The sequence below is a fragment of the Mustela erminea genome, chromosome 17 (assembly GCF_009829155.1).
Source record: "Mustela erminea isolate mMusErm1 chromosome 17, mMusErm1.Pri, whole genome shotgun sequence".
NCBI lineage: Eukaryota > Metazoa > Chordata > Mammalia > Carnivora > Mustelidae > Mustela > Mustela erminea.
In genome coordinates this window covers 69886303-69908047 of record NC_045630.1, presented here as the reverse complement: position 1 = coordinate 69908047, position 21745 = coordinate 69886303, and the positions used below count along the sequence as shown (strand labels likewise).

Below are 21745 nucleotides of genomic sequence, written 5' to 3'. Positions count from 1 at the left end.
CTCTCCTCTTGACGGTCCCTGGTCCCGTGGGTCCTGGATGGCAAAGTGACCAGGAGAGAGTTGATTTGCATCTTAAGACCTATGGGTAATGCTTCTGGAGGGGGGTTATCTAGCAACTGCTTGAGCTCGTGTACGGGGTCGGGAAGGAGGTGGAGCTGACCCCGAGGGGGCTGTCGGAGGGCGGGGGCGTGCGGGTGGCGCCCGCGGGGCCGGCCCGGGCCTCGGCGAGGGCGGACAGGAGCTGCTGCTGCTGGCGCAGGGCGTCGGCGATGACCAGGGGCAGGGAGCCGAAGCCGGCGGCCAGGTGCTCCAGCTTGGCCTCCAGGCTGCCGATCTGCTTCTCCAGGTCCTCGCTCCGGTCGTTGAGCTCCGTGATCAGGTCGTACATGACGCTCTGCATCTGGACGGGGACACGGGGGACGGGACACCGCGGTCAGCGCAGGCGGCCCCGGCTGGAGGAAGGACGGGCCGAGATCACAGCAGGAGCCGCGTCCACACCAGCACGTGCGGCCCGGGCCGCCCACAAGGAGACCCGCAGTGCAGGCGGGAACGCAGCCCGGGGCAGGGGCGCGGGGGGTGGCGGCCGCCCCGGGGAAGAAGACGGGCAAGTCTCGCCGGTCCCCACGTCCTTGCGGACCGACCTCTCGGCTCAGAGGCTGCGGGAGCCTGGCAGTCAGGGGGCGCCATGCTGGGTGGTGGACGGCGCGGGGACTTGCCGTGGGCCAGGACAAGACTGAGCCTTGGCTTCCTTATAAAACAGGAGTAATAACGTCACAGGTCATGACGCTATTGCCCGTCGGCTGTCGGCAGCACGGCCGCCGGAAGACACGCCGGAAGACACGCCGGACGCGGCGACTCACCGCCGGCCTGGTCCGCAGACACACGGACCTGCCGTGCGGGATCGCAGCCCCCGACTGCCTGGGCCACGAGAGGTCTGCTTCCCATCTGGGATATCCTGAAGGGCCAGTCCACCCCCAGAGCTCCCGTGGGCCGGCGGAGGCCTTTGTCTGTCTGTTGCGGTTCACCCCACCCCCCGGCCCTGTCCTGTCTCCTTCGTTCTCGAACGGGCCCAGCAGTAACCGTGCCCCCTCACTGCTGTCTCCCCGAGTCCTGGCCCTGCTCCACACGGCACCCCACCCCGATCCTGCTAACCCGCTCAGCTTGCCCCCTTTTCTCCCACCTTCTGTTGCACGAGCGACAGAACCTCCAGGTTCTGCAGCACCTGGGCTAGGCTGCCGTCACCCTCTGAGAGGGACCCTCCTTCAGGGGACCGGCCTTTGCTGGCCGTGTCACTGATGTGTCTCAAGGGCCTAAAACAGCACCTGGCTCGTGGGAGATGCTCAACTAAGAGACGCACAAACATACAGACGCACGCCTGGGGGCGGGGGCTGTCCCTGAAGGGGGTCCTCGGACAAACGGGTGAGCGAGGGAGGCACGTCCGGGTCCCTCCCTCCCTCGGCCGATGTAGGAATTCCACTGATGGGGACAGACGTGTCACAACACGAACCATTCCCAGGTACCTAGAAGGTTTCTCAGCATTTGCCAAGGAGACTGTGTGGCCGGAGGGAAGGAAGGAAGAGCCTGGGGGCCCCACCCGGGACTGCCTGGGATGAACCCTGTGGGAGGGCAGGGGCCTGTGGGGGAGCCCCCAGGGCGCTGAGACACAAAGGACTCTTAGAAGGAATCCACTGAACTTGGCTTCTGAGAATTATGTCATAAAACTGGCTCAGAGCAGAGCTGACAGAGGGGGCTCAGGCCCGGGCACCGTTCCCTCCGGCTGCCCGGCCACAGATCTGGGAGCCCCAACTGCCCCAGCACAAAGCCCCACTGAGCCCTCCCACACCCCTCGAATCGGCTCCTTCAGTGGCAACCGGGCCACCTGTGCTCCAACCTGTACCTCCTGCGGGCACGCCCCCAGGGCCGTCACCTCCCGCAGGTGCACCCCCAAGGCTGTCCCGTGGCCCGATGGCTCCCCCATCAGGCCACTTTCTGGTTATAATTAGCCCCGAGAGCAGTCACCTATGTGACGGCTATGCTTCCCTGCCAGCTAACAAGTGACCGCCCTGCGAACCCTCAGCCCCTGGGTCTCCCACTCCCAGTGGCTGCAGGCCATTGCTCTGGGCCCCCCGCCCCCTCCCAGGTAGTGTGGCCCTCAGGGCTGAGGGTCCCCTGCCGGTCACATCGCGATCCTATTTGCCAGAAACTCCAAGTTACTCCAAGCCAGATGCAAAGACTTCTGAAGCCGCGGCCGCGGGGTTGGGGGGGATGGAGGTGAGAGGGAAAAGCAGAGTAGAAGAAGGTGACAAAGCACGAGGGCTGGAGAGGGGTGGGGACGGGGCCACCACAGAGGTGGCAGGGAGGCAGCCGGGCTGGGGCAGGACGCCCGGGTGGAGACCAGACTCGGCAAGTGCAAGGGCGGCCATCGGACGCATGAGGCTCCAGGGACATCTAGGCCACTCCCTCCTGTGCCTGCATGGGGCCTGGGCCCTGGGTCTCGGCTGCTGGACCTCAGGGTGGCCACTTTGTCCCTTTGGATCCTGCCTCCTCGTCAGTGCTCATCATGAGAACTACCACTTGCAAGACCTCCGTGTCGTTGACCACAGTCCCCACAGACACTGTCTTACTGGGTCCTCGATCCTCAGATGCTAGGAATTCTGTTTACGTTCCAGTGAGAGAAACTGCTGCCAGCCCGAAAAGACCCAAGTCCTGCCCGCACTGCCGCCCTGTGAGGTCGCTGTTCCCTCCCGAAAATGGCATCTCGAGCCCGTATGCCGTTTTCCTGACCTAGCGAGGACTGAGGAGCAGGGGTGGGAAGGTGGTGGGCCCGGAGGACACAGCACAGACAGAACACGGCCATGTCGCCTGCTCTGCTGCTTGGGGCCAAGGTGCGGGGTGGGGGGCAGGGGGCACGTGGACCCAAACACACTGAGCTGCAGCCAGGGGCCCGGGTGAGTCCCCGGGAGGGAACGAGCGGGTGGAGGCAAAGCCCCTAAATCTGGGCTCGCCCCGTCCCCACGACAGTCCTGCATCTGGGCTCGCCCCGTCCCCACGACAGTCCTGCATCTGGGCTCGCCCATCCCCACGGCAGTCCTGCATCTGGGCTCGCCCCGTCCCCACGGCAGTCCTGCATATGGGCTCGCCCGTCCCCACGGCAGCCCTGCATCTGGGCTCGCCCGTCCCCACGGCAGCCCTGCATCTGGGCTCGCCCCGTCCCCACGGCAGTCCTGCATCTGGGCTCGCCTGTCCCCACGGCAGCCCTGCATCTGGGCTCGCCCCGTCCCCACGGCAGCCCTGCATCTGGGCTCGCCCCGTCCCCACGGCAGCCCTGCATCTGGGCTCGCCCGTCCCCACGGCAGCCCTGCATCTGGACTCGCCCGTCCGCACGGCAGTCCTGCAGAGGCCCCCTTCGCCCTTCCCTACACACCTCTTCTTCCAGGCAATTCACTGCCGATTACTGATGGGGTTTCAGTCGCCATGTGGGTCCCCGAGCCCGACTTGGCAAGTGCAAGGGCGGCCGTCGGAGGCACGCGGCTCCCAGGACGTCCAGCCCGCTGCTCCCGGGGCTGCGTCTCTGGGAGGTGCTGTGAGAGGTACTGACGCGACGCAGGCTTGATGTCGGTTTGCCTATGTTCCCAGGAGAACATCAGCGACAGTGTGTCCTGCCAGGGGAGGGGGGAGGCGGGAGAGCCCGCTTCTTGTGGGGGAAAGTCTGGGGCGTGCAGGAGGCTGAGTACTCCTGCCTCGCGCTGCCAGAACGGCTGGGTTGCCCTGCATGGCCCTCCTCCTGGCTGCCGCTGGCTGGCCTGAGTGCGGACCCGTGACCGGGCTGGCCAGTCACCTCATCTCTGAGAGTTTAGAGCCAAGACCACCAGGAGGCCACTGTGTCCTCACCGGCGGCCAGAGCGAGAGCAGGAGTTCTCTGGACGGGGCTCCCGTGTCTGCCGGGAGACAGAAGCCACAGTGCAGAGGGGTCAGCAGGGGACAGACCTGAAGCAGGCTCTTGCACAGGAGAGGAAAGAGAGGGTGAGCCCCTCCCCCAATGTGGGGATTGCCTGTGGCCCCTTCTCCGTGGCCCCCCTCGAGTCTGGCCCACCGCTCTGGGGCTCTGGAATGAGGCTTCCTTCTGTCATTCTAAGAAATGCCTTGTAAACCTACTTCTGGTGCTTCCTGATACCCGAGAACTTGGGTGCTTCCCACCCACCATCCAGTGTCCCCTGCCGTCCCTGCCCGCAGTCCCCCTGCCCAGCTGGGGAGGCCCTGGCTCGGGCCTGAGCCCGTCACCAAGCAAGGCGCCTGCACGTGGGCTGAGGTCGGCAACTGCCTCTCCTCCCACAGGCTGCGAAGCTGCCCAAGAGAGTAGCTCTGGGTCACCCAGGGAACGGGTTCCATGATGACAACTGACGTTGCCAGAATGTTCCGCCAGCCTGGCCCTGGGCTGAACACTTGAAGTACAATCTTTACAGAGAGGCTGTGAGGGGAGTGGCCGTGCTGGGGGAGCAGCAGCCCCAGCTCAGCCCGCGGGGCGTCTTCCGTTCCTGGTTGCCGTGTTTGCGAGAGGAGAGGCGGGCTTCTTTATGGAGCGCGTGGGATTTACGGCCGGTTTGCACCAGAACTGCGGAACGGCTGAAAGGCCATGGGGCGCTGAGTCCTGGGGCTCCCAGGGTTCTTGCGTTTGACCCGGCCTTTATGCTCACCGTGGGGGAACCTGCCTCTTGAGAAGTAAAGTAATGCCCTCCCCACCACCAGCCAGGGGCCGGAAAAGCTGGTCTGGAAGGATTAGAGGAAGCAGCAAATGAACTGCCAGGTGTTACCGCCACGTGCCGGGCAGTGTGGCCCCTGTGTCCCCAGGCGGGCCTGGTAGGCTGCTTCCCTGCAAGTCGAGCTCATTCTTGGGGCATCATCACTGTATAGCATGAGATGAGGGGCTACAGACGGACAGACCCAAGGGCACAGACAGACCCACAGGCACAGACAGACCCATGGGCGTGGGCAGACTCGGGCACAGATAGACTCATGGGCACGGACAGACCCACCCAGGGGCGCGGACAGGCCCACGGGTGTGGGCAGAGCTGTGGCCGCACTGTGACCATGGCTGGGCTTCCCGGCAGTAGAACCCCCGGCAGGAACCCAGCCCTGGACTCCTCTGCCCAAGGACGGGCTGTCCTTGCTCTCGCTGCTCGGCACCGCGTAGCTGGGACGTGGCTGGGTCCTGGCAGCCACGGGGAGAGCTGAGAGCCCAGGCACATTCCGGGCTCCGCCACTCACCTTGGAGAGGTCCACCAGCGTGTTGGCCTGGTCGCTCAGCTTCCTCTGCTCCATCTTGACGCTCCTCAGTCTGTGGGGAAGAGACGTGAGTGCTGCACCCCTCAGCCCACGACGGCTTAGCCTCACCTACACATTCCGCAACTGAACCAGTGCACCTGCCTCTGGAACGCAGCGTGATTCCCAGGGGCCACGGTCACAATCACGGGCCCACGGTCACAGTCATGAGGCCTCAGTTACGATCATGGGGACTTGATCACGGGGCCTCGATCACGGGACGTCAGTCACGGGGCTTTGGTCACAATCATGGGGACTCAATCACGGGGCTTCAGTCTTGGTCACGGGGCCTCGGTCGTGGGGCTTTGGGCACGGGTTTCCCGGGTCCCCAGGAAAGCGGGTCTCGTCTGCAGGCAGTGACTGCCGTCCTCGCCACTACTACCAGGCCATCTCCCTGGCTCGGTGCCACCTGAAGCCCCAGACCGCCTTCCTCTCTCCTCCACCCCACAGTCAAGGGCCTCTGTTCTGGAGAGCGTTAACCGCAGGTGCCCCCGAGGGCATGTCAGGGGGGTCCCCACAGGCTCGTACCCTTTTCCCCCCATAGCATCCTGCCTGGGCGCTCCGGCTGCGGCCGCCGCAAACGGAGAAGCAGAGCGATCTGGGTGCAGCTCACGGCCCCCAGGGCTTGTCGGGGACCCTGCACAGGTCTCCCCCGCGCCCCGGGTCGGGAGGTGCTGGGCACGGGCGGCGGGCGCCCCGCCTACTCACTGGTGGATGGCCTGCAGGAACTTGCGCTGGTGCTTCCTGACTTTGGCGTGGTCGATCTTCTTCAGCAGCTTCGTGTGCTTGTAGATGAGCCACGTTTCCCGGAGGACGTTGGCTGCTGCGTTCTTGATCTGGGAAGACAAATAAGGCAAGCGGGTCGCAGGTGGTTTCCTGGTTTCGTGGACTCTGTCTCTGGCGGCGGCTGAGACCGTCTACTTTATAAGGACACGGTTTAGCCCAGATCTGTGGTTCCCTTTCCTGATTCACGAACTCTTGGAAAGGAGGGTCACGGTTCATCTCCTAGGACTCCCGTCTTGGACACAGTGGATAGGCCGGAGCTGTTTCCTTCTTAATGACTTCAGACTGGCCCCAGCCCGCACCCCCAGCCCCGGGGGTCGGGCGCCCCGCGGGCGAGCAGAGCCCCACGCTCCACTTGACATTTCCTCTTACCGCCCGCGCCTTCCCGGGGTTCAGACACTGAACAGCTTTCCCATCAGCTGGAGATTTTAAAAGGTCCCTTTGAGGAAATGCCTTTCCCACAAATGGAGCGGGAGGCCTCTGCCAGCCCATCGTGTCCTTTTCCAAATGGACAAAAACATTTACACTGTAATTTTACACGTAAATGTAATTGGCTTAAAACTGACACCATTTCAAAGCAGCATCTGAAAATCAGTGAAGATCCTTGGCTGTGAAGCCAACGGCGCGTCCTTGCCAAGCCGGGCTCCTCTGTGGGCGCGGCGACCCCGCGCTCCGACCTGTGAGGCTGTCCTCTGTTGACGTGGACACCGCTGATGCCACCGGCTCTCCCCGGAGTGGGGACGCGTCGACGACATCCGGATGGCAGGGGACAAAATTTTAATCCAAACACAGACAGTAACAAGAGCAAGAGGAAACAAGTCTTTGTGAGGAAAGGCTCCCCTTTCTGTGAGCCACGCAGACGGGCCAGGCCCACAGGCCGGGGCTGCGGGTCCGTCACTCTGCCTGGGAGAAACTGAGGCAGCAGCCAGGAAAGATCTTCACGAAGCCGGGGAGCCCGGGGCTTCTCCTTCGACCGACACAGCAGATGGGATCTTGCAAGGGTGCGGAGGCGTGGGGGAAGGCCTGGGAGGCACCGTTGTCCAGGCCGAGCACTTCTGTGTGTGTACGTTTTAAAAATTTATTACTGCGGCTGGATTATATTTTTCCCTGGCGCTGAAGGATGTTTTTGAAAGAACAGCTCGGTCTTCTCAGAAATGTCTAAGTGACTTAAACACAGCTTTCTTGTTCAGTAAAAATCCACTGTGAAAATGGTTTTCGACGACTTAATTGCCCACTTCTGGTGCTTCCTCGCCTGAAAGGAAGCAGGTGGCGGGGAGCGGACGCCAGAGACAGGGAGCGCCCCGCGAGTGGCGGACGCGGGTCTGTCCGGCCCCGAGTGCGCAGGAGCCTCCTGGACAAGGGAGGGGTGCGTGGGAGGCCCCCCCATGGCCCCGGCTCTCTCTGTAGACTGCGTACCTCCGCCGGCTTCTCCTGACGGGTAAATTCTTCGCTTTTCCTGGGTGCTTAGGTTCCAGGGCAGGCGTCACAGAAAAACGGGAGAAAAAGCCTGTCTCGGTGGCGAGGGCGACGGCAGAGCCCCCGCTGCCCCGCATCCTGCCCGGGAGGCCGGCCGAGCCAGGAGCGCCGGGGGCGGCCGTGGACACTCGCGGGGGTTGCTGGGGAGCGGCTGGAGCGGCAGAGCCACGGCGTCCACCCTGATCTTCCCGTCACTGAACAAAGGCTTCACCCTATCAGGTGGGCCAGACGGAGCCTCACCCTCGGGTGCGCGGGAGGCCCCCAGGAGGCAGGGACAGGGACGCGGGCCGGGCCGGGCGCAGGCCTGAGCGCCTCCCGCGCATGGGGGTTGCTCCCCACAAACCCGCCAGTCCCTGGGGCGACCCCCGTTTTACGGAGAAGCAAAGCGAGACGCAGACAGACGCCGCGAAGCCTGCACTGACCCGAACCGAGCACACACGGGCTCCGGCGGCGTCACCAAGCCCCGAGTCCAGCCAGGAGGAGGGCGCGGCGGAGACCGTCGCCGGGGCCAGAGTCACAGGGCCGGCCGACGGCGAGGCGCGCACAGGGGCCACAGGGGCCCGGGGCCGAGACAAACAGAAGGTTCCGGCGCGTTCTGAAGAGTGACCTGCCGAGACGCCCTCTCTCCGCAGCACCGTTTCCTGTTTCCCAGGATCAAGGAGCCAGAGAAACGTTAGCCTTTTCTTTCACCCCTCGGGGCCCCCGCAGGGCCATGTCATGGAGCGAGCCGCCCGGGCCCCCGGCACTCTTCGGCCCGGGCGAGGCCAGCAGGTCACGGCCCGCCGGGTGGCAGCATCGTGGGCGGGAACGGGAGGCCCGTGTGCTCGGGAAAGCAGCATTAAAGGACAGCCTCGGTGCGGACTCTGAAGCTGACTGACAGCAAACAGCCTGGCACAGGGCTAAGTGAATCAATGCCCACGAGACAAATGGACACAAGCTTCTAAGGGCACCGAGCCCCCGCCACCGACCAACCAGAAATGCCGCAGCCGAGTCCTGCGGCTGAGGACCTTGACCATCAGCGGGGAAAGAGCAGCTGAGGTCGCATGTCCCTCCTGGGATCCGCTGAGCTCCTGTGGGGGCCCGGGCACCCTCTGAGTGCTCCTGGCGGGCAGGGGCACCCAAGCTGCTCCTGGGGTGGGGGGCCAGGGGCCAGGCAGGGCTGAGGGAGGCTGGCTGCCGTCCAGTGGTCCTGCCTGCACACGGGAGCCGGCTCTTCTGCTCCCCAAACACGTACTCACGCGAGCTGACTGCCTGCCGGGGTGCACGCGTTCTAGACCCGAACCGAGTGCGTGTCCCCTCTGAGGGCGGCCGGAGCGCGGGCTTGGGGACCTTCACGCAAGGCTGGGCCCGGCGCAGGGAGGCGGCACGAGCGGTGGTAGCGGTCGCCCACACGGAGCACTGACGGCACCCCAGGCCGCGTGCAGCGCCTCATCAGCCCCCAGAGAACCCGCACACGGGGCTGCGCCCCCTCCTGTCCTGCCACTCGGCTCCTCCCCACAGCCAGGAGCACCGAGCACGCAGACCCCGCTCGGAGGCGGGGGTACTCGGCTCTCGGGGCTCACCGTCCGGCCAGGCCGTCCGCGGCCTCTGGGGTCAGGTAGTATCACGACCGAGAGCTTCGGGGGAAGAGACAGCTCACAGCAGTGACCGCACGGGGACCCTCTGCGCACAGAGACTGGCCGCAGGCTCTTCCACTCCCGGCAGCGCCACGGGTGCCCTCCCCGCGCCGCACGCCAGCCGGAGAAAGTGCTCTGTCCCCTGAGCTGCTGACCCGCGGCCCACCCCAGCCGGAGAAAGTGCTCTGTCCCCTGAGCTGCTGACCCGCGGCCCACCCCAGCCGGAGAAAGTGCTCTGTCCCCTGAGCTGCTGACCCGCGGCTTACTCAGGCCACCTTCCCCGTTGCCAGAGGACACGAGACGCTTTCAGAAACCTCAGGGACACCTCCCCATGAGGCTCCAGGGAAGAAAGCTCCCCGGGGAGGGAGAGGACGCAGATCAGGCCTGGCAAGCGGGTGACAGAAGTGGGTTCAAGGAGCCCCTGGGTCGGGTTTAGGTGACCCGAAAGCTGAGCGTCGTGTCCGAGAACCTGCGGGTCAGTCCTTCAACACTCGACTGAAGGCGTTGGTGAGGGACAGGACTGGGCAGGGGCCTTGCTCTGTGTGCTCGCCTTGACCCCAGAGACCTCCCGCGGCCTCCCTTCCCCGCTCCGCTCCCCCCTTCTCCCCAGCCCGCCCAGCCCTGTCCTGTGCCCCTTCTCAGGCTTCTCTGCTTGCTGCTCTCAGGCTCAGAACTGGGCTGGGCCCCGTGGCTGGCGGCAGCTTGGGGCCGGGAGTGAGGGGGGCAGGAAGGCAGTGCTTCTGCCGTGGGACGTGGGGTTTGGGGCTCCTGGCCCTGCGCAGGGTGGCCGCCGGCGCTCCGCTGTGCACTGCCATCGGCACGGTGCTCTGCGGGTGAGCCGGCCAACGGGCTCTTCGCCCCCACAGACCTGGGACCCCAACCCCCACGCCATGTCCCCAGGAACCCACTGCCCTGGAAAACCCACGGGGTTGGGGCTGGAGGCCACGTGCCGGCCGCCCCCGCTGGGGTCCGGCTGCGAGCCTCGTCCCCTGGACTCCTTCTGGCTCAGCAGCTGTGTCTGCAGGCCTCTCCGTAAAGTCAGCCTGTCCCAAACCTGTCTGGGACAGGGCGCTGTGACCGAGGTGTTTTACAGGCCCTTTCCGGGGGTTAGTACGGATAGCTGATCTGTCAACTGCTTGATAAATTCTTAAAAGACCCGTGAGGAGAAAACCGTTGGATTATCCGGCTGGAAGAAAAGGCGCTTCAGCAGGATAGCGATAAAACTTCTGCATCTGCTCGTAACCAAAGAAAAGGTTCCTTTAGCGTGAATCGGTAGGTCCGGGGGTTACTAAGGTCCTGAACAGGGTGGTGACTTGCTCATCGCTGAGTCTGGGAGCCTCAGAGGGGCCCGCAGGGGAGCAAAGAGCAGGACGACTGGGGTCAGGGAGGCTCAGGCAGGGGAGGCAGTGACACCAGGGACAGAGCTGTGTGCCGGGCAGCGGGCCTGGAGCAGCCGGCGTGCGGGAACGGCCTCGGCGAGGTGGAAGCAGGCCGGGGAGCTGCTCGGCCCCGGGGCCCAGGGCAGAGAAGAGTCCAGGTGCTGTCGGGTGCCCAGGCCTGGAGACCAGGGGCGTGAGGAGAAGGAACGAGCAAAGGGAAGGCAGGAGTTTGGTTTTGGTCCTACTCATTGACCTTGTGGGGAAATGCACATCAGTAACGTTCAGGAAACCCCACGGCAACGGGAAGGGCACGCAGTGTTCGGCCAGCGGCGCACCTGTGGCCCTGCCCGAGGTCCCGCGGGGACAGTCGACACGGCAAACAGAACATCTCCCGTCTGTGCCGCAGCGGAAGCCACGCGTCCGTGGGCAGCCTGCCCGCTGGTTAGAAGAGCGGGTGGGCTCTGAGGGCAAGAACTGCCTGGTGCCCATCTGGGTGTCCCCGGAGCAGAGGGTGGTGTCCAGCGGGTGATCCGATGATGAGCGTGGTTAGTTCCATAAAACGGAGACCCGGGCGCACGCAGCTCATGTGGGGGAAAGCGGGGAGCTGGAACCCTTCTCACAGCCTCTCCGTGCGGCCTTTACCTGCTAGCTACCAGCCCGGAGGGCAGCCAGAAATGATAGTCTGGGAATGGCAGTGGCCCTGACCCTGGGAGGTCACCACGGGAAGGTCTGGTCGCACTAAGTCCGGATCTCACTGCCGCCGAGTCGACCAGCTACACAAGTGGTGAGAGGGCGGTGGGCTCGGGAGAACCAGGACCTGAGCTCCTCCCCGGTGCCCCACCCGGCCCTGCCCCCTCCTCGCCCACACAAGAGTGACTCTCGGGGCCACCGTGAGGCTGGTGCTGGGACAGCAAACCTGGCAGGACACGTAAGCTAGAACCGTCTGCGTATTTTTAGGACTAATAAGTCACAACTCTTCTCTCTCTGTTTGCTTAGGTGTTTGAAGAATTAGGTTTGCCTGTGTTTGTCGTAGTAGGAGGCTCTTATCTGTGGGACGCATGGTGGCCCGCCCTTGAGAAGGTTTCTGATTACGTCCGGGCCACCGCCAGCCCCGGGGAGCAGAGGCCAGGGCTTGCCAAGTTCACCGGCACCTTCCTTCCAGCAGGGTTTCGGCAAGGAGCCTCTGGAAGCCTCAGGCCGGCCGGTGCCGCCGGCTCCAAGAACCCTGGCTCTGCGGCAGCCACCCCTTCACGGTGCCGGCTCCTCCCCGGGAGAAGATTCTAGACATTAAAGGGACATTTAGTGGACTGAAGAGTCCTCAGGAAAGTGAGACGGGTTCAGTTCAAAGGCGCCTGGCGCTGGTGGACGGGCCCCGCGTACGTGTTGTTTGGTTTTCAGCCCTACTTTTCAAAGCCGAGTGGCCTTGAGGAGGATTTACAGAATTACTCCTGAAGGAGAAGAATCAGCGACCACGGCGCGGTCCTTCTGCAGTCGGGCGCAGGCAGACTGTCCACTTTCCCGCCGCGGGGGAGTGGCCTCTCCTTGGCTGGGTTCCCTCTCTGTCCGACCCGCGGGGCGACACACGGAGGGACCACCGGCGGCACGAGGTACCGCGGCAGCGCCGATGTCCTGAAGCCGACCAGGAGGCGCGACCGTGCCGCTGGCTCCCTGCTCTGAGGAAGGTGCCACGGGCACAAGCGGCCGCTCACACCCCTGCCTCCCCGCCATCACCCCTGCACGGCGAGGCCAGTCAGGCTGGTAACTTGCTCCACGCCGAGCCGGACGCGTGTGCGTATTGTGGGGCCGAAGGGAGCTGCTGGGCCACCGGCTTCCGGGTGAGGCCCACGAGGAAGCCACGGGAACAGCCCCGCGCCGGGCCATCTGGATGTGACATTTGCTCCTGCTGTACCTCCGACACGCCGTGCCCCGGGCACGCGCCTGCCCGCCGACCAGGCTGGACCAGGCTGGACGTCGGCCGGGGCCCGGGCCTCTGCACAGCTGGGAGCCCCCTCGAAGGATCCGATCCATGGAACCGAAGACCCGACACGCAGCCCCGCGGAGAGCTCTGCTGAGAAGCGCAGAGGCTGAGGCCATGGCGCTGGCCTCCAAGCCTCCCTTCTCGCTCGGCCTCCGACTCCGCTGCTGCTGATGCTTTCCCGGCTACGGCGGCCGCACACGGTGTCCTGTCTGACGTTCAAAACCCAGACCGGCTCCTGCTCGCTCCGGGGCCCCTCACACTCCAGTCCTGAGCCTGGAGGACGGGCCGCAGCGGCCCAGCCCCCGCACGGGCTCCGACGCTCGTCTCAGAAAGAGGAGTTTTGCACGACATCGTCTAGCTGACCTGTCCGGCCTGCAGCTCTAGAGAATCCTCCATCGACCCAGTCATTACGGAACGGCTCCTGCCCTGCTCGTCTGGCTGTTGCCCTGGAAGGACCAGTTTCCGTCCCTTCTCGGACAGTCCAGCCGTGGCAGACTTTCAGCTCCCGACCCTGCTCCTGTGCGTCCTCAACCACAAGGGAGAAGCTTTGCCCGGAAGCCCCCAAGGGGGACCGGAGGACACTTCGATGAACGTCATTTAGAAACGGGGGCTCTGCTGGGATGAGCGTCTTTAAAGATTTTTTAAGAAAACAATTGGATTTAGATACAATATCGTTTTAACACTCTTCCGCTCTCCCTCGGTCCCGGCCGGCTCAGTCAGAGGAGGACGAGACGCTTTATCTTGGGGTCTCAAGTTCGAGCCCCACATTCGATGTAGAGAGGAGTTAAATAAATACACTTAAAAACCAAACAAAAGAAAGACAAGAGTCCACGGCCCTTCCTAATGCCGTCTCCCGCCGGGTGACTGGTTCCCGGCCATCGGGGGAGGCGGTGGACACGCCACCAGACGTGCGATTCCACTGTCAGGTGGTCCAAACCGTGCGGTGATTTGGTGGGAGACGCAGCCCAGAAGGCGACACGGCACGGCACGGCACGCCCCTTGCGTGGAAGCCGTTCGCAGGGGTCTGGGCCCCGGCCCCGTTGAGAGGCGCGGCCCTGACCCGTCTCCTGCCCCACGGCCAGAGGCCCAGACGAGGTGCGCGTGCCACTTACCCGCTTGGTGAGCTGCGTGTCCATCATGAAGTTGTGCACGTGCTTCTCGGCCTTCGTGAGCTCCAGCTTGCGGGCCACCACGGCCACCACCAGGGCAGTGCAGCCCGCACCCTGTCGGGGGCAGAAGCGGGAGAGCTCGTGAGGGCGCGGCTGCAGGCAGAAGACGGCGCCCCCCGCCCGCCGCGGGCCCGCCGTGGGCTTCCAGGAGCGTGGGGGTGCTTGGGGTCTCTGGCCGGTCGGGCCCTGACAGCCGTGCCGAGGAGGAGCCTGCCCTGCTCCCAGCTGAGCCTCCGGGCTGACCTCCCTCTTCGGCTAGCCCTGCAGCGGCTAGCAGCGGGGGCGGGTGGGGACTTAGGGTTAGAGGATGGAAAACAGCAGGCGTTCCCGGGCAAGGCTGTGCGGGGCAAAGGATCCCGACACCGAGCCCCGGCTCCGGCCTGCTCGTCCAAGCCCACCACCGGCCCCAGAGAAAGGGGCCGGGAAGACAGAAGGCCGTGCTGATACCAGAGTCCGGTGACAGAGCTCCAGCCGTGCACCCAACACTGTACCCCACACCGCACCACACCGCACCCCCAGGAACAGGTTGGTGTGGGTGTGTGAGCTCTGGGACGGGGCTTGCTCCGCACTTGGCTGTGACCCGGGGACCTTCCAGGATACTCGCCGCAGACACTGTGGGAACACACAGCTCCCGCCCAGACCCTGGCTCGGGGGAGCCTGCTGCAGCCCTCAGGACGTCCCCCCGCCATGTTCTCATCCTGCGGGGCACACGGGGTCCCACAGAAACCCCTCTGCGGGCCCTCAGGGCACTAGCCTGACGGCCCCCAGATATGAGCCGAGCACACGCCCTGGACCCCACTGCCTGCGAGCTCAGGGCCCAGAGGTCTCCCCCACACTCAGCCCTTTGCAGGGGCAGCAGTCAGTCCTGCCCTGTGTCACCTCTGCCTCGCCCCTGCCCCGCCTCTGCCCTCTCCCTGCCTCCCCCTGCTGCGCCCCTGACCTCACCTTGCTCTGCCCCTACTTCATCCCTACCCCACCACTGCCATGCCTCGCCCCTGGCCTCGCCCCTGCCCTGCCCCTGCTCAGCCCTGCACACTGGCCGGGACTGCTCTGCTCTCCGTCATGGGAAGAGAGGAAAGTCTGACCGTCTAGAGGCCAAACTCGGACTGTGGTTACTGTGAGCCTGACTTAGCCCCTGGAGGTCCCGGGACGCAAGGGCTCCGTCCACGACATTTCCAGCCCGTTGGCCTCGCCGACGTCAGCCAACCAGATCTCAGCCTACCTGGCATCGGTCTACCAGAAGGGCTTAGCGACCCACCCAGACGCATGTTTTCAAACGCTCTGCCCTGGAGGAGAGCGGGTGGCCACAGGCGGGGCTGGCCGGCCACGCGGGGCTCTGGCTGAAGGGGGCGCGCCCTCCCGCAGCTCCTCGGCCAGCCCTCCGAATGGTCTCCCGCTTCCCGGTCCTGGGGTCCACCACCCACCGCCCGCACAGCGAGCTGGAAAGCGTCTGTGTCGGCAGCCCCTCTCGGCCCTCGGCCTCCTTGCTTGCTCGGGGACGGCTGGGTTTCCTGGCATTTGTGTCTTGCGGGAAAACCATGCCCAACTCTCAGGAGATCTGCACGGGGACACTGGACAGCCTGGGCCATAGCTGTCACGTAGGCCTCCGAAAGCAGCACGTGGCTTAGAGGCCCTGTTCCGGGGGGAAGGTGAGCACTCCACTCCCCTCAACCAGACAGAGGACGGTCCCTCTCCTCCGTGGGGAGTTCCAAGCCCGGACAGAGGGACGCATCGTACTGTTAAAAATGAGGCGTCTCCTTCGCCTCCCCTGGGGCCAGGAAAGCAGAGCTCACGTCAGTTGCCCCTACAAGCCGGGGGGGCAGAGGCGCCAAGGAGGAGCCCCCCTCGTCACGCCGCACTGGGGATCCCATCAAACGAGCAGCCACGCACCAGCCTGGACCTCCAGGGTCCGGGAGAGGGTCCCCGGCCCCCGCCGTGGCTCCCAGCCCAGCCGGCGAGTGCAGGGGGCCTCTAGCTGGAAGCCAGTGTTTTAACGAAGGAACCACCTATTTTGTACGACTAAGATAAATTTCTGCATGGAGACGGGAGGTGGACAGGATTACGTTTTCAATTTCTTTCGACTTAAAGATGCCAAGACTCCCTCGTGGCTAATTCTCTGGGGCGCACTGGGTTCTTAACCGTAAAGTCTAACCTGAACAGATACAAGGAATACTCTCAACTTCATTTTTCTTTTAGAAAATCCATCAGCGGGGCGCCTGGGTGGCTCAGCAGGTTAAGCCGCTGCCTTCGGCTCGGGTCATGATCTCAGGGTCCTGGTATCGAGCCCCGCATCGGGCTCTCTGCTCAGCAGGGAGCCTGCTTCCTCCTCTCTCTCTGCCTGCCTCTCTGCCTGCTTGTGATCTCTCTCTGTCAGATAAATAAATAAAATCTTTAAAAAAAAAAAAGAAAAGAAAAGAAAATCCATCAGCTGGATGTAATTTGAGAAGTCGCCTGTAATGAAGCCTCACTTGGTCATTTCCTTGCGAAGATGGGGTCAGACCCGGGCAACCTCCAGCAAGCGGTGAGTGGCCGCAGTCAGATTGCGGGTCCTCTGCGCGGTGTGTGAGAGAGACGGGGACACGGGAGCAGGGAGGGTACAGGGAGCCAGCTGGAGCAGACACCGGCCGGGACACTCCAGCCGGGCTGGAGCCGCGGAGGAGGGAAAGGCTGGGTGGCGGGGTTGAGCCAGGAGGAACAGGGAAGCCGGAGCTGAGTCAGAGGGTAGCGGTCCAGGGGCGCCTGGCGGCTCTGCTGGTTGAACAGCTTGATTTCGGCTCAGGTCCTGATCTCAGGTGGCGAGACCGAGCCCCAGCCGGGCTCCGCGCTCCCTGGGGAGTCGGCTCGAGACTCTCTGCTTCCCTTTCACTAAAATAAATAAATAAGTCTTCAAAAAAGAAAAAAGAAGGTCATGTCCATTTTGGCTCTCTGCTGGGCACGTTACTGGAGCTGGCCCCTCCTCCTGCGCTCTCTTGTAAGTGGTCTGTTGGTCACCTGTGTCCCCCGGGGTCGCGGGGACCCCCGAGGGGAGGGTGCGTCCCGGCCTGGGGAGGCTGTAGGAGCCGGGCACAAAGGCCTTGGCGCGCCCCCGCCAGCCGGCGGGAGACAGAGGAGGGTGAGCAGCTGCTGGCGTGACTTCCATGACTCGGACTTTTGCCTGCAAATGTGCCCAGTCCTGAGTCACAGTCCACAGCAGCTGGGCTCCTGGGTCTCCTCTGGCCAGGACGGGCGGGGTCCTCCCCACCAGTCCGCCCTCCTCTCCAGCCTCCCAGACGGGGCCGAGTTGCAGACGGAAGCCTGGGTTTCACGCAGGATTCCGTTTCTCCCACAGGCTCCACGTGAGGACTGGTCTGAAAGCAGGTGTTTCAGGGAGAAGCTGGTCTCTCACCCTGCCTGGAAGGACACGTCCTGCTGAGCCTCCAAACAGTGACTCAGAACCTGCCCCCACGTTCCCTGTGCGGCCCAGAGAGCATCTCTCCCGAGGCCGCGGTGGGGGGCAGCGGGTCGGGGGCTCGGGTCCCCCTCTCCCCCGCACACAGCCCGCAGCTCTGTCTGTTTGTCCCCAGCGCAGGGAGGGTCCGTAGAGCAAGTGCGGCTTAGCGGTCCTGACATGGGGCTCCCAGCAGGCGGTCCTGGAGACCGCATGAGCCCCCAGATGCGGAGCAGGAAAACCTCCACGGCCCGCCGGAGGGTGTGGCCACGTCTGGCTCTGGAGGCTGAAATATCGACAGCTTTCTCTGTCGCCGTCATGACATTCTTCAAGGAAAGATGCGCGTTTTGACCCATCAGCTTCTGTGGCCGAAACCCCTCGGACACACCAGGTCTGGGCCAACAATGTCAAGTTGCTCAGACGATCACAAACCCTGCCTAATGGTTGATAATTACACCGTTTCTGGGACTGCCGGAGAAAACCATGATTAAGACTATTTACAGCCCCGCACACAGATCCCTCCCTCCCCGCGGGCAGCCGAGCCGGCCGCGGTGTCCATGGCAACCGCACGGGGAGCCCTACCTGGAGTGCGGGCTTGGCTGTGAGCTTCGGAGGGGCGGCGGGAGGCGGGGGAGGGGGCGGGGGGAGGGCAGCTCCCCGAAACCCAGGCAAGAATGACTCAGCGAGAAGAGCCGCGTTTGTGAGAAAAATGCCACCAGGGGCGCTGCCTTCAGCTCAAGTGACGGACCTGGGGTCCTGGGATCGAGCCCCGCATCCGGCTCCCTGCTCGGCGGGAAGCCTGCTTCTCCCTCTCCCACTCCCCCTGCTTGTGTTCCCTCTCACTGCGCCTCTCTCTGTCAAAGAAACAGATAAAATCTTGAAAGAAAGAGAGAGAGATGAGGGAGGAAGACGCGCCAACAGGTTCCTCACTGGGGCCGCCCCGAGGGGCTCGTGCACCGGCTGTGGGGGAAACACGGGCAGTGAACACGTGGCCCCTGAACACGGAGAGGTGAGGTGCGCATTTTAGGCAAAAGAGAAGATGAAGGGCCTGTGCTGTGTTCTTAGCGCGGGAGGGGGTAGGCCTCTCCGGGTGCACCCTCTCGCTGTGGCCACAGCTCAGGCCCGGAGAACAGCCCCGGCCACGGCCACGGGGGGAGCAAACCCCGTGCTGGGCCCGGCCCCAGGGAGCAGGGGTGGGGCTGGTCCCGCCTGCCAGAGGCTCAGTCAGAGCACAGGCCCAGAGCCCAGAGATGGGGCAGACATCCGGGGTGCAGCTACCAGCCGAGGGGTCGTGCTCTCCGCGGGGCTCATCCGCTCTCCGGCTGCCCCAGCCACAGAGCCTGCCCGGGAGCCGCTGAGACAGGCGGACTTTGGCCTCGGGGCAGCATTTCACGACTTTCTGGAGGGGTCATTGCCTGGATCCTGGTGGCTGCTGGAGCCCTGGCAGACAGGCCGCTCCTGACGCTCCGGATGGACGGAAGCCTTCGTGCTGGGGCCTTCCACTCACCCAGGACGTCCCGGCCCCCCCCCCCCCCCCCGCCCACCGCTCGGCCGCTGCACCCAGCCCGCTGGCTTCGTGCGGGGCCGTCAGGGGGCAGACGGCACAGCTGTGTCCCGGCAGGGCTGGGCTCTCCTGCTCCGGCCCCGACCCTAGGGCCTCCTCTGCTCTGAGAGGCCCACACTCCGGCCTTGTCCCTGAGGTCAGTGCCAAAAGGGCCCCGGGCTGCAGGGGTGGGGTGGGGGGCAAGCCCCCCAGGTAGAATTTAGTGCCCTTTTTGCTGCGGAAAGGAACGGTTCCCTCCCCAAGGGAAAACCTGAGGGGCACCAACAGCAAAGACTTTCACCCAAGTGTGCGGGTTGTGGAGGGGCTCCCCTGGGGGGACTGTGACACCCACGGGGCACCTAGAGCTGAGCGGAGGGCCCGTGCGCCCCCACACCCCACCCCAGCCACCCCTGGCTTCACCGCGGACGTTCTCCTCTGGGCCTCGGGGTCCCCAGGGGGTGGCTGCCCTACAGACAGCAAGGCCCAGCCTCGCGTCATCGGGTCGGCGCAGGAGAAGCGGTAGGCGCGGCGGCCCGTGGCTCCTCGCTGGAGACGGCGCTGGTGCTCACCCTCACCACCAGGCAGCCCGTCGGGAGCACAGGGCAGGCCTTCCGTCCCTGCTCTACCAGCGGCTCCAGGCCCAGGGCCCTGCCCAGCACCCCCGCCGGGACGTCCAGCTTAGCTTTCTCAGACCTAAGTCTGTGGGGCCCTAGGGCAGAAGGGGGACAGGCCAGTGCAAGCCCTGAGGCTTACTGTGGGGAGCTTACACAGGTGGGGGTGCAGGGTCAGGCAGGCCAGTGTTGCCCAGCCTGTTTTGGGGGGGACCTGAAGAGGCCATTAACTATCCAGAACGGGGGAGGGTTCCTGTTTTAGGAAAGGAAGGCAGACCTGCCCTCCCCACCGTGCAGCGTGAGCGTGCGGAACCTGCCAGCAGACCCCCTGAGCTGCCAGGAAGGCTCTGGTCTGTGCAGCTCCCTGGGAGCGGGAGCCGGGGGAAGGGGGAGCCAGGGGGGGCGCCTGGGGGGGAGCTGGGAAGGGGGAGGCACTCACCATGATGCCGGTGAGAAGACAGACGCCTTTCCCGCAGTATGTGTGGGGTACCATGTCCCCATAGCCGATGGACAGGAATGTGATGGAGATGAGCCACATGGCGCCCAGGAAGTTACTGGTCACGTCCTGCTGGTCATGGTACCTGCCGAGGGAGAGACAGGGCTCAGTGGATGGAACCGCAGGCCCCGGGGTAACGGTTGCAGGCGCACCCGGACCAGGAAGGAAACCGGTCTGTGCCAAGGTGGAGATGGCGGGTGCCGGGGACTGAAGGCGCCACCACTCTGCCCACCCAGTGCCTGACGCAGCCGGGCCCCCCGCCCACTGCCAGCTTGCCCCAGAGGTGCTCCGTGCTGCAGACGCCCTCTCAGCGCTGCTCAAACAGCTCTGGATGAAATCATGCGGGAATAAAGTTCTTTTCCTAGCGACCGCCTGAGTGTGCGTAGACGTGACTGATCAGAAATCACAGGCCCCAGAACAGGGAGATTGTAAAATAAAAATAAATCACCAACACATCTAGCAGTTTCCTGTGAGAATGCTGAGGGGTCCCGGAGAAGGGGCACCTGCCCAGGGCGGAGAGGGAGGCTGTCGCCGTGGGGGCTCTTGGGCCGTCTGTGGGGGTGCTGGCTTCTCCCTGTGGAGCTGGACGGGGCTCTGGGCTGCCCGCCTGGGGAGGCGCCCACCGGAACGGTATTGCCCCGTTCACAGCCCGGGGTGTCCTTTCGCTGCTCCCCTCACCCCAGACACCCAGCCCGCTGAGTGCCAGGCTCCGCGCCAGTGCTGCCGTGCAGGGACCCTGCTGCCGTCCAGATACAGCCCCTGCCCCTGGGGCTCGCAGCTCGGGGAGGGCTGGCGAGGAGGCAGACATGCACAGAAGCGGGTGGGCAAGGCGCCTCTCCAGCAGGAAAGGGCAGTGCCCTCGATGCGAGCCGAGCCGCAGGCTGGGCAGGCTAGATAGAGGCTGGTTGCCAGGCAGCTGGGAGGTGGGGTCTCAGACAGAGGGACCGCAGGGGCTGGGCCTGCGTGTGGCAGGTGGGCGGGGCTGGCCCCGGGGCGGCAGGGCAGGTGAAGGTGGATTCCTTCTCTGAACGTCTGCTAGCAGGATCCGCCCGACCCCACACCACAGAGGGGAGGCAGCAGGTGCGAAGCCCGTGGAAGGCACAGGTGACAGCCTTCGTCACCCACCAGCCCGCACCGACTCCGGGGCGAGCACCGGTGACGGGATGTCCAGCCCCAGCCCGACGCCTGGACCAGCAAGCAGAGATGTGCGCATTAGCCTCGAAGCCGTCCGCGCGGGGCACGCACGCCCTGGTCTCCAGGACGCCCACCTGCCCTCCCCTGGTTGGCTGCCGCCTCCTCCTGTGTGTGCCTGTCGCGCCCCGCAGGAGTGGTGCCGGCTGGTGCTGCCACCTGGACGCCCAAGTCAGAGGGTGCCCTGCTCCCGTGCCAGGGGCCACCCCTCCCCTCCCCTCGGCCCGTCCCTTCCGTTCCTGTGGGCTGCTCTGGGGCGGGGAGGGCGCGGGGGCAGACCCCCACTCTGGCGCCTGCACCGAGCTGCCGTGTGGAATCCTCCGGGGGAGGGGTGGGCTTCGGGGTCTGTGACACGGCCAGACTCAGGGCAGGCAGACTGTGGGGGCGCACGTAGAAAAGCCCCACGCGGCAAGCCCGCAACACGGACACAAATGTGGGTCACCGGCTCGTCCTGAAGACGTCTCCCGTCAGGTCTGCGGACGGCAAGGTTGGGGCACAGGACAGAGAGGACGTGAGCCTGTGGCCGTTGGCTCTGCTCACCCGGCTTCAAGCCCCAGTTCCCCTTCAAGGGGCTCCGGCCTGCGATAAGTGACCAAACTCATCTGCTGCTAGGACTGGCCCCCCGGGCCTCACCTGTGCAGCGCCCCGCCGCCCGCCCAGAGCCCGCCCCAGCACGCGGGCCGTCCAGTCGCTGCCGAGGGCAGGTGCCTCCGTCCAGGAAGCATCTACCGAGAGACGGAGGAGGCGGGTGCCGACC

The 21745-nt window shown here is 64.9% G+C and overlaps 1 protein-coding gene across 6 annotated transcripts in view; it reads right to left on the bottom strand.

Annotated features, from left to right (window-relative positions):
- The window catches only part of KCNN3 (potassium calcium-activated channel subfamily N member 3), a 125097-nt gene that overhangs the window by 7510 nt on the left and 95842 nt on the right, over window positions 1-21745 (bottom strand). For 5 of the 6 annotated variants that reach the window (XM_032318168.1, XM_032318172.1, XM_032318170.1 and 2 more), the window contains 5 exons: window positions 19741-19882; window positions 13664-13774; window positions 6028-6155; window positions 5266-5335; window positions 161-400 (listed from right to left, as the gene is read on the bottom strand). In XM_032318168.1, the coding sequence (XP_032174059.1) occupies window positions 161-400; window positions 5266-5335; window positions 6028-6155; window positions 13664-13774; window positions 19741-19882 (691 nt within the window). Of the gene's footprint in view, window positions 1-77; window positions 401-5265; window positions 5336-6027; window positions 6156-13663; window positions 13775-19740; window positions 19883-21745 lie in introns of those variants that run through there. The other variant, XM_032318167.1, reaches the window with a different exon arrangement.